General features: G+C 34.8%; 3 protein-coding genes across 4 annotated transcripts; 2 read left to right on the top strand and 1 right to left on the bottom strand.

Annotated features, from left to right (window-relative positions):
• On the top strand, positions 7122-12501 carry LOC18775896 (calcineurin B-like protein 1). 2 transcript variants are annotated; one of them, XM_007209530.2, is made up of 9 exons: positions 7136-7656; positions 8517-8656; positions 9282-9364; positions 9772-9831; positions 10201-10309; positions 10435-10487; positions 11421-11501; positions 11916-12028; positions 12111-12501. In XM_007209530.2, the coding sequence occupies exons 2-9, from the start codon at positions 8578-8580 to the stop codon at positions 12172-12174; spliced, it is 642 nt and encodes a 213-aa protein (XP_007209592.1). In that variant the 5' UTR covers positions 7136-7656; positions 8517-8577; the 3' UTR covers positions 12175-12501. The 2 variants fall into 2 exon arrangements, with proteins under 2 accessions (XP_020419494.1, XP_007209592.1); XM_020563905.1 differs by having other exon boundaries at positions 7122-7656; positions 11916-12425.
• LOC18777533 (U3 small nucleolar RNA-associated protein 18 homolog) lies at positions 12229-16238 on the bottom strand. Its single transcript, XM_007208958.2, has 2 exons — positions 15871-16238; positions 12229-15175 (listed from the first exon to the last, which is right to left on the bottom strand). The coding sequence occupies exon 2, from the start codon at positions 15148-15150 to the stop codon at positions 13456-13458; it is 1695 nt and encodes a 564-aa protein (XP_007209020.1). The 5' UTR covers positions 15151-15175; positions 15871-16238; the 3' UTR covers positions 12229-13455.
• On the top strand, positions 17330-17773 carry LOC18778072. Its single transcript, XM_007210662.2, has one exon. It carries the CDS (start codon positions 17330-17332, stop codon positions 17771-17773), a length of 444 nt encoding a protein of 147 aa, XP_007210724.2.

The raw sequence follows: 18272 nt of genomic DNA, 5'->3' as shown, positions 1-18272 counted from the left end.
TTTTTGTTATTTATTTGAAGGTGTTGTAGTACTCTTTTTTCTTAATCGGATTTTCCTTTCTTCTAGGGCTCTGTTTAATTTACAGAATGAATTTGAGGGGAAATTATTTCTCATGTCATTTCTCAAGGGATAAGAAATGGAAAATTCATTTCTCACGTTTGGTAATGCTGGAAAAGTAACCGGGAGAGAGCACTTTATTTCCTTTCCTATGTTTGTTTTGAGTATGAATAGAAAACAAAGTTTGTATAAATTTTCAATTATACCCATATTAAATTAAATAAAAAAAGAATGCATTTAATGATATGTTGTAATTCTAAATTTTTAATGGGGACAAAATAGTCATGAAAAATGTGTATTTAATGTTGGTTCATTCCCCAAACTTTCCAATGAAGAGAGAAAACAAAATCTAAGTTGGGAGGATGACTTCACTTTCCCTCTTACTTTCACATGAGCTAGGCAACGATTTCTCATACCTGAACTTACCAAACATAAGAAAGTAATTGATTTTCCATCCCTAAATCCACTTTCTCATGAACCAACGAAGCCTAAGAGTTTTATAAGAGAAGGTTTCAATTATGCTGCTCTTAGTCCTCCGGTCCATCAATTGATTTCTTTTGCAAGTAGTGTCGATGCAAAAAAACAAAGAGACTGAAAGGATAAAGTGAAAAGGGCACAAAAAGGGGGAAAGGTTTTACTAATTTTATTTCGAAAAAGTAATATGAAAGGCCATAGAAAAGTCCAAAAGTATGATGGATCAATTTTGTTTTAGCCCAATCGTTTTTTTTTTTAAAGTACTGTAAAAAGGACATACATAATATGTCCAAGTACCATGGATCATTTTCAGCCCAATATGGTCATTTTCAAAAGCTGCCCATTATTTAATTGAGTAATGCTATTTGGACACACAATATTGACCACCTTAACCGACCACCTTATGTGGCAACTGATGTGTCATGTCATGTCAATTAATGAATGTCGCCATGTCAATTAAAAAACAAATTAAAAAACCCTAGCATTCCTAGTGAGTGGCCTCATAGCAACATTCATTAATTGACATGGCATGACACACCAGTTGCCACATAAGGTGGTCAATTAAGGTGGTCAATATTGTATGTCTAAATAGCATTACTCTTATTTATTTGGTCTATAATAAAAATAATAATTTAATTTTTCAAAGTTGGATCATGTACCTGTTTGACCCAATAGTGTAATTTTTATATATTATTTAAATAGTAAAATAAAATGCTCAAATCTTTTGTGAAAAGCATACCAGAGCTTAGAACTTGTCCAAATGTTAGTTCAAAGATGCAATCTGTTTGAGCTTGTCATCATCTAGGCCAAGATATCGATCGTCTGCATCCTCATATTGTTTATCCTGTCACATTCAGATCAGACCCGGTCTCTCTCTGTTAATATCTCATGCATATTCTTTTTATTTTCTTGATGTTATTTAATTGGCACCTAGGCAGTTGCATCCGATTAAAAAAATTTCACGTACCATGATTATGATCTAACTCTTAATCTAGTTTAATATCTCAAATTATTTTTGTAGCATCCATCACATCTTCAACTAACTTCGAAGATTTCGTACCGTAACCATTTTACATAGGTGCTAACTAGGTGTTACTTCTTCACATAGGGCAAGTAAAGAACCTAAGAAGTTGGCTTCTAACAAAGTTGTTTGATTTGATTTTAAAAATTAGGTTTATTTGACTTCCCTACATATGCTACCTACCTAATTAGGTTTGCTTTTTTTTAGTAGCATACTTTGGCATTTGCCTTACTTTTGGTCTCAACTTGCTCTCTCAACCACAGCTCAATAAATTGCAGAACAAGACATGTGAACTTGCGTGCTATATTCAACGGTCCAAGACATAACAAAGAAAGTCAAGTATATATCCATTTGCATACGTATGGGCTGCCCTAAAGAAAACAAAGATACAAAGTAAAAGAATATTATGGATAGATATAGGAATGTGATGGATGATAATTATTGCACGGGTTAGGATCTTCGTAGGGCTTCGACCTAAATAGATGGTATAAAGATAACGTCCCATTCTCCAAAACGGAAATGCCCAAAATAAATACAAACATAAAGACACTTACCATATGTGCATGAATTTCAACCCTACAGGTAAACACACACCTCCCTTAACCAATTGATATTGACTTTGTACATTTACATCATAAACAAGAAAAAGGAAGAAGCAAGACGACCCACATTGTCTGGTTAGATTACTACAAGTGTCCATGATCCTTGTCCCAACACCCAACTTTTTCATAATTGTGTTTACACAAAGAATATATATAGGCGCACATCGTTGACACAGACCAGCTTCCAACCCTCCGATTTAGGCTAGTGCATCTTGATAATTAAAGGTGCCCTAGAACATGTCTTTTTATTTCATCCATTCCGTCCTTCTCAGATAAATAATTCAAATGGAGAATTTTGTTAAACTCCTAACCTTCAATTCAACCACCATACGGGTTGCTTTTGCTTTTGATATCAATTCTTGTAAAATTTGCAACAGGTTTGTAACTCGTGTGATTACGAACATCTATTCTTGCACTCGAGATTCTCTCCTCCCTAATTCTTACAAAAGCTTAAATTTTTTGTTTTATTTTGAACTTTTGTCGGAGAGGTAACTTTTTTGTCGACGTCCACAGCTACATGAACCGTGTAGAATCTCTCTTTTTCTGGTACAATTAGCACCACATAAGTGACATTGACAAGCAATGCCCATTGTCTATTTAGGAGGCAAGCCAGGGCCAATGGATCTCCAGCCGACAAAAGGCACCACATATGATGCCAGTAGTATATTCCAAAGTAAAAGAAGAACAAATAAAACACATTAAAAAAAAAAAGAGAAGGCATAAGCATGAAGCCGTAAAAGAAACATATAAAATATAAAGGTGATGAAATTAAGAAAAGCATAAGCTGTAGAAAAGCGCAATCATCGTAGCCTAGCAACTGCTAAAGTTCGAAATTTACATAATTAAACATCACTTTAATAACAGATTTCACGTGGGTTTTGTCTTTGGTCGGTCCAAGATGCCAGCCTCTCCGTGTGTCAATGTCAGATGTGCCTTTGAGTCTTCGAAGCTGCGCGTTTAGTCCCGAAGGGAAAAAACAAATTGCGGAGCAACTTCAAAAATTATTCTTTTATTTGCTCAAGATTATAATATGAGAAATCAAAGAATAAATTTTGAAGTCCTTTTTACATCACTTGGGATCCCTTTCAACTTTCGGAATAGAAGTATCATTATACTAATAGCTAGTTGGTGAAATATTCATATTACTCTGTGGTTCGATATGGAAAAAATTAAATTTTAACCATTAAGGTAGGCAAGTAGTTTAGGTTTTATTTGATAACCATTTCATTTTACTTTTTTTGTTTTAAAAAGAGTGAAAATTAATTTTCAAAATCACCCTTATTTTCTAAAACAACTTGAAAATGTTTTCTTCTTTTTTTTGCCCTCCATCATTCACCAATTTTACATTACCACACATACATTGTATTACAGTTACCAAAACTAAGCATTTGGAACGCACTGACTTGGATCCGGCTGCTCGATTATCGCGTATAGCGCCAATATGAGCCTCTAGATCTCTAGATCCAAAACTCACCAAAAGTTCATCATAACTCCAAAAAATTCATTGAAAAATACTATGAACTCTTTATAATATGCACTTTCATTATATGACCTCAAAATCACAATTTGACCTAAAAATATTTAATTTCCAACTAAAATAATTTACCAAACAACTTTTAAACAAATTATGTTGTTTTTTAAACAAAAAAATAAAAATTGGTTACTGAACAAGTTTCCTATTAAACTAGAATGTGAAAACTGAAAACTGAAATTGTTATCAAACATGCCCTTAAGTTATACATTTTTAGAAACATTTTTCTTGTGTTTCTATGGTTTAAACCTGTATAAAATCACAAATGCTCAATGTGGTTTACTTTATATGTCAAGATAGGTCTTGTAGTTTACATTTGTTACCAATTTTAGTCAATTTTGGGTAAGGGGACGTCATTGTGTGCGTTACGAGCAACGATGGTATAATCATTATGCATCAATTTCTTGGCTGAGTATCCGTAATTTAGTAAAATAGACTCAAAATGATCATAATACCCTTAAAGGTAGAGATTTAACTAAGACTAGTAACATGTGAAGACCACAAGGTCTAACAAAATTAAAACCACAAAACTAATTTGGACATAGAAGATTAACCACAAGGATCATTTGTGATTTTTAAATGTTTAAAAATGGAAGTGCCAAACAATAAAGTTCCAAAGCATAAAAAATTCGAAATCCCAAACAAAAAAAATTCTCTTGATTAAAGTAGGACAATTTTAAAAGTTAGATCAAAATATGTCGGAACTTTTTGTAGTGGTAAAGAACTTACTTACACAGTAACAAATTTAACTCCCACTTTTCTTCCATTTTTCTATCAATATAACATGGAAATTTGAAGTTGGATATCTTCCAAGATTGAGAAAGAAAATATCACTTGATTAATAGTTTAATCCCCAAGTTCTTGTGTCAGTAAAAAAAATTAAAGAAAAGCTTAGAGTTAGGTCCTTTTCTTTTTTGGTTTCATTAGGGCCAAAGACAACCAAGAATAACTACAATATACCATCCTTGGGTCTTGCGCATCTTAAAATAGGAAGTGGCATATACCTTATGGTACTTAGGGATGACAATTTTCCCCCTTGTGTAAGGGTTTTTGTGGAAATTCAACCCTACTAGGTCGGGTATGAAGGATAAAAAAACGGGTATAGGGATGAGTATGGAGAAAATTTTGGGTATGGTGTTCGGGGAGGGGTGTGGATGGTATTTTAATCCCCGCCCCGAACCCTCCTTGTTATAGAATATATATATCCTTTTATTATATTATATATTTATAATATTGTCTTATACGTATATTTAGTTAAGTTCTAGTCAATATGTAAACATTCTTATATTGTCTTATATGTATATATTATATATATTCATTATCTTGCCCTAATTCTATTTTTTTTTTCTTTCAACAAAGTAGTTTTATATTGGTTTTTTCTTCAGTAATGGGGCTATTCGGGGAATGACGAAGGTGGGGATAGGGAATTCCCATTATATGAATATTGCGGGTATAAAGGGGGGATGGGAGAAAAAAGCTTAACGGGGATGGAAATAAGAATGGCATACCCACCCCTGATTCGACCCATTGTCATCCCTAATGGTAATCTACTCTAAATAGTGAAACTCAAATGCCAAATACAGTCTAAGATATGCCAAACTATCATTAAGATAATTGCCCTGTCACACTCCGGACTCGGGGTATAGTGAAATTCCGTACTCGGTGTGTGATAAATAAAAGATAAAAATAAAAATGGCAAAAACATAGGTGTAAATAAACTTTTTATATATATACAAATCGGTATAAAATCTTACAAATGTATAAGAAATAGATAAAGTTTTACCACTCTCATCTAATTTAACCTTAGCTCACCTACCACTCGTTTATTGGATTTTAAGGCTACAAGGTCTATAAAGGCGTGAGTGAAACCACAACTCATTAGAGACATAAACCTCATTACAATAGATTGATATAAACTAAATTAAGTGACATGCCAATATTAAATCAAAGATAGTAGTGTATATTTGTCTATTCCTGTTAATTCATATAACTGAACAAGTAGACCTCGCACATCCCATACCATTCTTATACCACTTGGTCTCGAGTGCCCATTTATATAAACTAACACTCATCTCAATAATCTCATAATTCACCGTTTGCTAGTCGTCTTGCCTAAACCATTGATCTCAATATGAACTTGGTCACCATAATGGTGAAACTCAACTACACAAAAGATCCTTCCCATTACCTTATTTTCCATAATTTCTTTATCAACCCAAGATTTCCAACCATCACCGATAATATATGAACATATCAACATTAATCAAATAATATTATGATAATTAACAACACATAACCACCCATATCAAGAACACCGGTGTAGGGTGAGCCAAAGCATCTCCGACACCTAAGTTGGATTTAGAATATGCAACTCCAAAGAGGTAAAGTTCTTGCTTCTAGGGCATGTTACCTTCTTTGTTTGATGGATGCTGGCTTTTATGGTCTTGGGGTGATTAGTTTCTCGCACTGGGCATGTTTACTTACCAAAAAAGGGAAAAGCCAAGAGTCGAGGAACCTAGATATATGGGAATCAATGAAATGGTTAGATCAACTACTTCTCCATGGTTAATCCCATTCCCGAGTTTGAAGGTGACCCCAAAAGTATCGGGTTGAAGTGTGGCTCAACTTCTCAATGGACATATCAGAAATGACTTCCTCTACCAGTTATCAAAATAGTGTTTTTTGCATCTAATTTACGTATTGTTACATTATTAGTTGGAGAATTCTTGCTCCCACATAGTATATAATGTAATAAATTAAGAAATTTTGTTACACCAAATAAGTACTAATTAAACATACAAAGAAATATTGGAAATCCCTTATGCAATAATAAATTGGTTAAGCATACAAAGAAGTATTTGCATGTATAAATTAGTTCTCATTATTGTAATATATAGTAATATAAAAGTTCTTTTGGGATTAAAGTAGTAAATAAGTTTTATTAGACCAGGACATAAGTGCTTCTTTGTATGCTAGTAGTCGAATTGCGAAAGTGATTTTCAGTTCTCGTTGTATTTGTGACTATTATGTTAGTAACATTTTCTCTATATGCTGCACATGTTTCTCGATATTCGGTTTTAAATGAAATTTCTATTTTTTAAAGAAAGTAAAAATGTTTAATAGTATAATTGTCAGTTATTACAAGTCTTGATTGAATACATCCAAATTTTTATGGACTTTACTCAATTGAACACCCTATGAATTGCCAGACATAGACTTAGCCTCATGAGAGAAATTCTCATGCAATAGGAATATTACTTTTTGCTATTTCAGATCAATAATATAATAACACCTGAGATAAATTTATTTTAGGTAATAACGTGAAGTTATTGATTTCTTTTCTGATTTTTATATCTTTCTCTTTTGGGCTTTAGTAGATATTGATTTATTTAGTATAAAAACTAAAAATAAATAGCTATACTTAGATAGATTTAGTTGGAAAATCTTAATACTTATCATAGCTAACCAAATAGGTTAAAAAGATTTGATTATATATAAAAAAATTGGCTTGCAGAGCTTAAAGTATCTTAAATTTCATCATCGGAATATTCTAATCTGCAAGCCAAATACCAAAACCCCTTGAAAAAAAAGAAAAAACCCAAACCAGGAAGTCCAATTCCCATCACGCGCTCTAACCCCACGTGCCCTGGACTGTCCTCCTCCCTCCTCCTGCTACTTATTTATTTCCTTGGTGGCTTTTGTTTCTAAGTTCGCCAGCAGCTCTATTAGGTGGAATTTTAATTTCTCCTATTTTAGACAAATGAGCGTGAATTTCTCGAGAACTTAGAGATCAAGATCAACCTCAGCCGTCCGATTTACATCTCCAAAAGCACTTCTTTGTCTTCCCCAATAAACCCATTTCTGTTTTTCTGCCTCTGTTCCAGTTCGTTGCGTCTCTGATTCTATATAAAAGCATTTCCCTCTCCAAAATTGGTAGCGGAGCAGTAGTTTTCCGGCCAATTTCTTGGTCGGTAAGTCTCTTTTACATTGCTTTTCTTTAAACTGTGCGATAAAGTTGGTCCCTTGTGGGTTAAATTTTTGTGGGTATGATGTAGTTTTGGTTTTTGTGGTGTGTTTTTGAGAAAGTGCTCATTTTTTTGATATGCAGGGGGTTTTGTGATCTGGGTTTTGGTTTTGATGTTTTTCTTGGAATTTTATGTTTGGTTGCTGGGAAATTAGAGGAGAAAAGATGAGCGAGGAAAATTAAAATTTTTATTCTAGGATATGTCATTCACTGGGACCTCTAAAATGATATGAACTCTACCAAATCATTTGTTCGATCCTATGTTAACTACTTAATTTGTTGCTTAGAGCTTATCTATGTCCAATCGAACTATTTCATTGGGTTGATATTTTAAGAAGAAAGAGGAATATGATTTATTTTCCTTTAGTTCTTTTAGGAATTTAAGAGAAAAATGGAGCTTGACATTTTTGAACCTTAGTGTGTGAAATAATTTATACCTTTCTTTATTTTTCTCTTCCTAATCTATTTTCCAAACAGTTAGATAGTAATTTTTTTTAGGTATTGGATGGCTGTTATAAGTTCAATTCTGGTTGTCAATGTTTTTTTTAAACAAATTGATGGATGGTTTTAATTATTCCTTGTGCATATGATTTTTTTTACTTTTTAGAGCTACAAATTAAGTCCAGCAATGTAATTATATGATTCTTTTATTTACTAATTATTTTTGCATGGCAATGCTTGAATTTGTATCTGTAGATGCAATGTTAAGATGGGCTTGATGATGTATTTTAGTGATGCTAAGCGTTATTCCAGAATTACTGCTTTGTCTTCTTCACTAATATGCCGTTTTTCTTTTTGGGTACAAAGGAGGCCTAAGGCCTGGGGAGGGGAGGGTAAACTGACCTTTGGCGTGGGATAAATGCTCTAAATGGGTTGTTTTAGTTCTAAAGCAAGGCGGCAGTTTCCTGGACACGAGGATCCAGTGAGCCTTGCTTCGCAAACAGCTTGTAAGTTCACTGTTTCGTTAATGGTTTTTCATTTTTCCTATCATGATGTTCTAGGCACTTCTCCTTTTGACTCATGATGACTAAATGTTTTTACGTCCCCGAGTCTCTGGTAATTCTGGATATGATAGCTGACCCATCCAACCAGCGTTGATTTTAATCTATGATTAACAATGAAAGCCCTATATTTAGTTTGTTAATCTTGACTAATTATTATCAGGTTTTCCTACTTGTTTCAGTTGTCTCAGCCAATATATAAAAAAAAATCTATCTTTTTCTGAATTGTAAGACCAGTTGATCTTATGTTACTCCAGAGTTCTTGTTTATGGGAATTGGGCTTTGGCTCCTATTAAAACCCAAAAGATGGGAGAATAATAGAAGTCCTCTTGAGATGAACCTTTAAATTCTCTCTCAATTAACTGGTGTTAGCTTTGATGGGTTATAGACCCAATTATGGTCTCAAAGGATAATCAAGGGCTTTAAAAAAAAATTATCTTCCTTTATCTCAGAATTTTCTTTTACAAGATATATCAGTTAAACGCATCATTTCATCTCTTTGTCTCTCTCTAACGCACACATGCAAACTCACTCACTCAGTTTCCTTTAATGATATCATTTTGTTCCCCAGTTACAGTTAGTGAAGTTGAAGCACTCTTTGAGCTATATAAGAGTATTAGCAGTTCTGTGATTGATGATGGGTTGATAAACAAGGTATGTATCTCCTTGCAACCATCATGCTAACTCTTTCCCCTCCTCTTCCCCAGCCTTCTTTATTTTAGAACTTCAAGTTTTTATTAAAGTGGATGGAAAAGGACTGGGGTGTTCTGACTGTGGGATAACAGTTAACTGTATCGACATTATATCATTGAAAGTTACAATAGCGTTAAAAGGGATGGCAGTGTATCATATGTTAATGAACATGGAGCTTAGCCTTTACTATTCGGGTCCAAATATCTTCAAAATCAGCTTCGAATTATAAGTTACACATAATTATGTTAAAGATATACACTTATCTGGTTAAAATGTTTTGCTAAATATCTATTATAGTAACATAATGTTACAAAGAATTATATGCACACATCTATTAGGAAAACGTGACATTGAATTTTCTTATGCAGGAAGAATTTCAGCTAGCCATTTTCAAGAATAGAAAGAAAGAAAATCTCTTTGCAAATCGGGTAAGTATTTTATCATTTGAATTATTTATGTAGTTTTTTGTGCAGATTATGTTTATATTTATAAACATTGAAATAATGCTGTTAATTAATTAAAAATTTTTACAACATAAAACTAATTTCATGAAACTTGTGGGTCTTTCCATTGAAAATTCTTATATTAGGAAACTTGTATTTATTTATTTATTTTTTGACACAAGTGATATTGGGGGAGGGGGATTCGAAAACAGGACCTCTGGTGCTGGGTATTCTATTGTCCTAGTTTGCACTGTTACAAAAAATGACTGATGATAAATATCACTTATCTTTGCTCTCTAAATTTCCTTTTGCAAATTTTTTTGACTTTTGGTCTTGAACCAACTCTACATGCAGATATTTGATCTGTTTGATGTGAAGCGAAAGGGTGTTATTGATTTCAGTGACTTTGTGAAATCACTCAATGTCTTCCATCCCAATGCCCAACTAGAGGACAAGATTGATTGTAAGTTGAAAGGACATATAAATATCTTAGAAGTATTCAAAGAGCAGGGTTCTTTATGTGCCACTGCACTCTACATACCTATACTACGTTCTAAATTTGCACTTTTTTTTAATGTTGTGTCGCAGTTTCATTTAAGCTTTATGATTTGGATAGCACGGGATTTATTGAGCGCCAAGAGGTATGTTGGTATCCATCTTCCTGTTTTTTTTTCCCCTCATACTTTGTATGCCTCATTTAGTTATGGCCAAATGGTTTAGGAAATAAAATTAATTATAACCCTTTGCACGGGTGGTTAAGCATTGTGTCTCCTGTGGGAGTGGTAATGTAACCACTATCTTTCTATAATGAAGTTGGCAAAACTAGAACTCGTTGTGGGGGTGGTCAAGTATTATGACATGAAGTTCACATAGCTAGAACTGATGGCGGGGGTGGTGAAGTATTATGTCCACCATGGTAACGAGACTGTAAAAAATTTCTTTGTATCATGAAGTTGGTTTAAGTAGAGCATGAATGGCTCAGCAAATTGAATTTTATAAAACCAACCTTATAAAACACTAGGAAGGATGAGGAGTTGAAAAAAAAAATTTAGAACTCTCAAAAAATAAAATAAAAGGAAGTGAATTTAGTAGTCTGCGTGGCTCAGCAAATTGAATTTATAAAACTAACCTTATAAAAGATTAGAAGGATGAGGAAATGGAAAGATAATGTATAGAATTCTAAAAAGAAAGCAAGTGAATTTCCAGCAACTTGTGGATTTTTGTTTCTCTTTTTAGTAATTTCTGAGATCGAGAGCATAATATCTGAGGCGACGTGAAAAATAATGTCATTGGAAGGGTTCCAGCATATATTGTTTTTTTAATTTTCTTTTCACTTGAATATTCTGAAACTCCTTTTCCTTGGATGCGGTCTGAATATTTCTTCCTGTATAGATTTTTTTTCAGATCTTTTAAAGGTTAGGAGTTAGTCTCTGTATTTTTTTCTTCTCAGATGTTCTCTTTTATATTACTTTTCTACTATGGTGGCACCTATTTGCAAGTTTCTAATCAAACCCATCACTTATGGATATGTTAAACCTCCTTGCCCACATCTTCATTGTTTGTGTTTTTGGCAGGTCAAACAAATGTTAATTGCACTTCTTTGTGAGTCTGAAATGAAGCTGGCTGATGAGACTATTGAGCTAATTCTTGACAAGGTAAGTTGTCATTGATGACATGCCTGAGCACATGAGGCACAAAACTGTATGCATTTGTCTTGTGAAACTCATTGAAGCCTTCCAGATTGTTTCTTCACGAAAACACGGTTAAGTTAAATATTTGGGATGCAGATAGCTGATCTTATTCGAGCTTATGAATGCCAGTCCATTGGGATTGACACAAGACTTATATATAATAATTTAAGTGCATTTTGGGGTACCGATTTGGAGATCCATAGTTAATACATTTTAGAGTCATTCTTTGTGTTTCAGTATCTTGATAAGACTAAAATGAATATCTCAGCATTTTATTTTCATCCCTGCTTTCGTTTTTTCTTTTCTAATTTCCAATTTCCCCCGCTTCTAACATCACAAAATTAATTTGGCATTTATTTTTCTCATATTTGTGGCCAGACTTTCTTGGAAGCTGATGTAAATCAAGATGGGAAGATTGACAGATATGAATGGAACAATTTTGTCTCTAAGAATCCATCATTATTAAAGATCATGACCCTCCCCTATCTTAGGTATGGAACAAGTCTTTTCTATTTCATATGCAGATGTCATTCTTTCATAAATCTCTTAAAATGTTATGATTTATCTACGCAGGGATATTACTACTACATTTCCAAGTTTTGTATTTAATTCTGAGGTTGATGAGATTGCTACGTGAGAGGCAGTAGCTTAGAAAGATCCTGCATTAGCGTTTAATTTTAGTGGCTTGTAGTTTTTTTTTTTTTTTTTTTTGGGGTTGAAATCAACTGTGACAACAAAGAAATGATGGAAATTGGTATATTTGATGCAAGGAGGTAGAGCTGCCTGCGATGGGTTATAAAATCACCCAGTAGTAAGTTCTTTTTGGTCGATTTGTAAAGCACCTTCCATATAATGGAAATTTTCTAGCCATTGTTGGTGATTTTTTCATGCTTGGAGAAGTGAGATAATGTATAGTTTTTTTCTCATATTATTGAAAATAACCATGCAATTTGGAGTGGGTGAAGATGTTTTTCGAGTTTCCTTTTTTCTTTTCTTGTTTTCTTTTCTATTGGAATACAAGTTTGTGTATAGGGTTTGTAGGAAGTGTTATGGGCCTTCCCAAACTATCCATGCCTTCACACAGAAAAGTTGACGATGGTGAACCTGAGGAAAAAAGAATAGTAAAATGAAAGTACTGTTAAACTCTAAAGTAAAATTATGCTAAGAAAGCTTAATTCAAAAGCATCGAAATTCTAAGCCGACCGGTTTTCTAAGAGTGCTTTCTACCCTCTCGACCCTCCCACCCTAAAAGAGGAAGTGAGTGAGGTGCCACTGACAACCATGGCCGGTGGCGACAGTGGTAGGTGGGTTGGTTTAGACAATTTTGGTGGCTTAGCTGTGAACTTTGCTGCGTGCATACAGACCAGCTTTGTATAAACAATAAGATATGAATAACAATTATATTTGCTTCATAATACATTTTGTGTTGGGTACAAATGAGGTTCAGAGGCGTAGAGAGACAAATTACAATGCACCACAATACATTATCTACCATGCGACTATTTCTTTGCAAAAAACTGGTGGATTGTGCACCTACACAATATGATTCAAAGCCATACCTACTTCCACCTGACTCGTGGCTTATCAACCTGTTATGTATAAAATTCGGGTGTAGCAGAAAACATTGGCGGTTCTTGCAATAAAATTGATTGGAATGAAAGAAGGGAATTACATGAAATGTGCAGACCTTGCCACCAAAAAATTTAATGAAAATTTGGTACAATGTCCGGAAAAAAGGAAAGAAATACATTACAGGTCAAAACTAGAGCAGCAATTTTTCTGGAAAAAGAAGCCATCCTAGCACTTGGCACCTATGAGTGAATCCCAAGATAAACTGTCTTTCCAGACCAATTTAATTGGAAATGTCGGTAAACCTTACCTCTTAAGTGATCCATTACTGCCCCTCACAACATTCACCCTATGCATGATGGTAATGATGCAACTTGTACAATAACACTTTTCCAGCAGCATTACCCACAGCCATGATGCCTCCGCCAGGACTAAAATCCAAACATCGGGGATAATGTAGGGCTTTTTTCTGAGGAGGCCAGTTGGAAAATACAGTAAATGATGGAACATGTACCAACTTTAAGCTGTTCTTCTGCATGCTTGAACAAATAGCCAATATTTGAGCATCATTATTGAACTTCAGAAAATCTACTTTGGTTGTAAGATTCTCGATGGCCTTGATAGGTTTTCTCTTTCCCCCTAAAAACTCCTCTCTATTGTAAATATTGACAATCCCACTGTCTGAACCAGCAGCAAACATGGTCCCATTTGGAGATGTACACAAAGCGGTACCATTTATGCAACCTTCATCAAGTGCCTTGTGGAAGCAGGCCCCTGTTCTCAGATCCCAGTGGTAAACCTGTCCATCACCACCAGAGCTCAATAATTGCTTCCCATCATTGGCAAAAGATAAAGAGCGAACAGTTCCATTCATCTTGAGTGTCCCAATCAATTCCTTCGTTTTAGAGGAAACCAACAAGATATAACCTTCATTGCCCACAAAGGCAATTGTGCTAGAATCAGGGGAAACCTCAAAAACTTCCAAGCTTTTTTCATCTCTACCAACCAGGGGACCTATTTTATCAACCTTTGCCTTCACTAAATCAAAGCTGTAAAAGAAGTTCCTCCTTCCAGCTATAATAACCTGTGATCCATCAGGCAAAAAAGATGCCTTTCGAATGGGACAATCATCAAGGAAGATGCTTTCTATTTTAGTATTCCGTTTTCCATCAATCTGAAAAAATCTAAGCCTTCGATCCAACCCAGCAGTGAGGAGCAACTGAGCATTTCTATGAAACTGTACTGAATTAATTGGACCTTTAGAAGGTTCCTCTGCATTTCCATTCACAAGTACCGAATATTCAAGAAGTCCAGGCAGCAATTTGCCACTGCTCTTCACAACAAGATCCTCATTTGTACGAAGAAGATCATCAACAGCTTCTACATCCTTGTAGCCACGGGCCACTACTACCCCATTTTCGTCATCTGATGATTCATCATCAGAATATCTATTGTTCCTCAACTTTGAATCAAGGTGAGACCATTCTGTGCCTGGGTTCAGCTTAGCATGTTGAGCCCTCAATCTTAACACATACTCTGAACCCGAAATCAAAATCTCATCCTCTTCCTTCCTCAGCTTCCTTAGTCTGTTAACTTTAGCAATATTTATGTTGGCCTTTTCCTCTTCATCATCCACCCAGACAGGTTTCCTTTGCTTATTCTCCTCTTCCGAGAAGTCTGCATCCTCTTCATAAATAGGGGCCAAACTATTTGCAGAACGGTCCACGAAGAATAAAGCAGAGCCTGTATCCACAGTGTCCCCAGCTTCCTCCTCATCCTCCTTCCCAAATTTAACTGGGGAATAAATTGATCCAAACAAAAAGCTTTCCAGCTTCTTCATTTCCATTTCCTGCTCAACTGCCACCTTCTCATCGTCATCCTTGCGTGCTTTCTTTCTCTTCTTTGTCCTCATAATATCTAAACTAGATTCTTTTCCATCTCCATTGTGTTCATTCCCTTGCAGAAATGATGGCTCATCTGTATCCTCCCTATTAGTCTTGCGAGCTTTAAAAGCCGACGGAATATTTTGGGATATGAGACTCATCTTTCACAAGACAACCTCTCTGATTCTGAAAAACAAAAAAACGAAAGCTGAGGTGGTATACAATATTAACAGCCAACATGTCTTCCAAAAAATGTAGAAAACTGAAACATAACATTCAGGTAATAAATTATAATTCGAATACCAAACTAAGCAAAATCTTATCTTAGACAACTACAACTCCCAAATTACAAAATTCTGCATAATTCTTGTAACTCAGTTGTTAACATAAACATTCACATTCCCGAAGTTCTAAGCACATCAGCTCAAACAAGCTCTAGACAAGTTATGCACATGCTCCTGGTGGGCGAAATTGAGGAAAAAAAAAAGTCTGAAAACCAATGACCCGAAGAAAAAGAAGAAGAAGCTGAAAGCCCACATCAACACTAAAACCCAAGACACAACTTTATACCGTCTCCTTCTTAATATTGATCCTGCCATCAATCCAACATATAGTTAACCTCATCCATCTAAAAAAAAAATGACAAACCCAAATGGAGACAACCAAGAACAGTACACAGCAACCAAATAAACCCTCAACACAGACCACTAGCCTACACAGCATCACAAGAGATAATTATATTTTTAGCTAATAAATGCCCGAACCTTGCAACCACCAAGCTCGATTCTCAACTCGACGAAACTAAAATGAAAAAATTAAACAGATTTACAAGAAAATATAAATTGAACCTAAAGAAGAAAAATTGGGCAATTAAGAAATACCGTGGCCAAATCGGGAGCAAAGCAGCGGAAGAAGAACTGAAGCAAAGGGCGGTCAAGACTTGGCCTCGGAGTGTTCAAACAACAAAAGTGGGTGAGGAGCGAAGGAGGAGGTGGTGGCCGGCAAGAGGGTGAGGAGCTCTGTTAGTGAAGGGGATGATGGGTTTTAGGGGCAGTGGAAGGATGAGAAGCAGGGTTTTAGGAGCTTGTGGGTTGGGTGAGTTACTTCTGGTAATGGCTGCAATGCTGGGCCGCGAGATGGGCTGAAGTGTTTTGGCCCTAAACTCTTACATGTAACCTTTTTTCTTTTGTATCCCCAAACCAATAATTTTCTGTTCTTTTATTTATTTATTTATTTATTCAATAATTTGAGATGTGCATACAAATGCCAAAATTCTGGTTATTATTATCATTATTATATATACCAATGAGGGATTTTATATTGGTATTTCTTTTTTTGTTCATCTTTACTGTTATAATACGAAGAGAAACACTGTTATATCAATAATTAGTGAAGAGAAATATCACTAGAGTAATAGGTTCATGAAAATGTTTCACAGTGATTATACTTTGAGACTCTAAAAGCATGCTTTACATCCAATTGAATTTCAATAATAGAATACCTAATTTGTGGGAATTAAAGTTAAGTGGTTAAAGAGAATTCACCCCGATGTCCTGTATTGATTTGGCCCTTTTTTCAGTATCGCTGGTATAAAACAAATGAATTTTCTCTATAAAAGCACATAAATAATAAACGTAAAAAAATACACTTACCACTTTACGATAATTCCAAAACACAACAGACCCTAGAAAAATATATATTTATATTTGTACACAATTCAATTTTATACTTCACAGCACGCAACGCAAAAACACACATTAATGTTGTCTAATAATATGAGCAGCAAGTGTTTCTATGTTTCTATTCGAAATGGCCTACAAATTGATGGCTCTCCTGAATTTGGTCAAACCACTCGTTTATTTTATGAGTCCATTCAAGTCCTCCTTAACATTTCTTTGTATTCAACCTTTCCTTCTTTTCTCTTGTTTCTTGGTTGTTATTAAGTGCAAAAGCTTTACCTATTCCGTATGAATATTCCTCCTTACAAATTTTTCATACCGATTTATTACTTTTCCGATTCTTAAATTCTCCAATTCTTTATTTCCTCCATTCCTACTATGTACCAATATAGAATAACCATAAAATCTCATAACTAGATTCAATGTATTTGAAAATTCATTAATAAAGACCAGATTTTGTTAATCTAATCCACCCACATCATGGAAGAATTTACCCGACTAATAGTCAAGATTCAATCCGGTAACATTTATATGTCAAAATAGTAAGACGACGAGAGCATTTAAGTTCTGTGTCCATGTATATGTATATATGTGTGTATTTTCTTAGAGGAACAAAATCATCATCACTCTAGAGAAAAAAACCTAAACATCAATTGAGAAAATGGCTGGTGGTAGCCGCAGCATATTGGTTTTAGTTGCCATGGTGGTCCTCACATTGGACCAAACTTCCCTGCAGGTTTCTGCATTGCTGGGCGGGACGGTTTACGTGAGATTAACCAACCGACTAGAACCTTCAAACGCCACTGTCACAGTTCATTGCAAATCCGGGGACGACGATCTGGGAGATCATCTAGTCGCATTAGGCGAAACTTATGAGTTCTCTTTTAAGAACAATATCTGGGATTCGACCCTCTTCTTTTGCAACTTTGATTGGGTAAGTGCTTCTCTAGGCAAATCGGTGTCTGGCACCTTTGACATTTACAAGGCCAGGAGGGATCAAGAACGGTGCCTTCATGATTGCAACTGGTTGATTCTTGAAACAGGGCTGTATTCCTATACCCTAAGGACTAAAATTTGGGAAAATCTCTACAGTTGGCCTCAGTGAAAACTACTACTTTTTCTACTTGTTCATGATTTAATAAAATGTCTTGTGCGAGAGTTAACGATGAATAAGATTTTTTCTTCTTGTTTAATTATCTTAATCATGTCTTGGCCTTTGTCATCTTGGGTGTCATTATTGAACTATTTTTTCATCTTGCACGTTCAAATATATGTTTTTGTTGTGTCGATGTTGTGCGTGCTTAAAATATACGTTTTGGCCTTCCTGTTACGTAATGTTGTAGTGGCAACGTTTTGTGCCTCTATTTTAAATGTTAATGAAATTTTCTCTTGATAAAAATTAAAAAAATAAATTACACCTGAAGTAAAGTCGTTTTAGAGTTTAGGATTTTTTGCTCTTGTACCTTTGGGCCCAGTTCAGGATGTACGTCTGCATATGAACATTTTGTACAATCTTGAGGTGTATAGACTGCAGAGACATGCATATGTCATGCCAACGAATAAAAAGCTGAGAAGAACTCATTGTGCAAAGAGATAATTAATTC

This window comes from Prunus persica, chromosome G5 (assembly GCF_000346465.2).
Source record: "Prunus persica cultivar Lovell chromosome G5, Prunus_persica_NCBIv2, whole genome shotgun sequence".
Lineage (NCBI taxonomy): Eukaryota > Viridiplantae > Streptophyta > Magnoliopsida > Rosales > Rosaceae > Prunus > Prunus persica.
The sequence above is the reverse complement of the archived record's forward strand: the minus strand, read 5'-3'. Positions and strand labels throughout refer to the sequence as shown.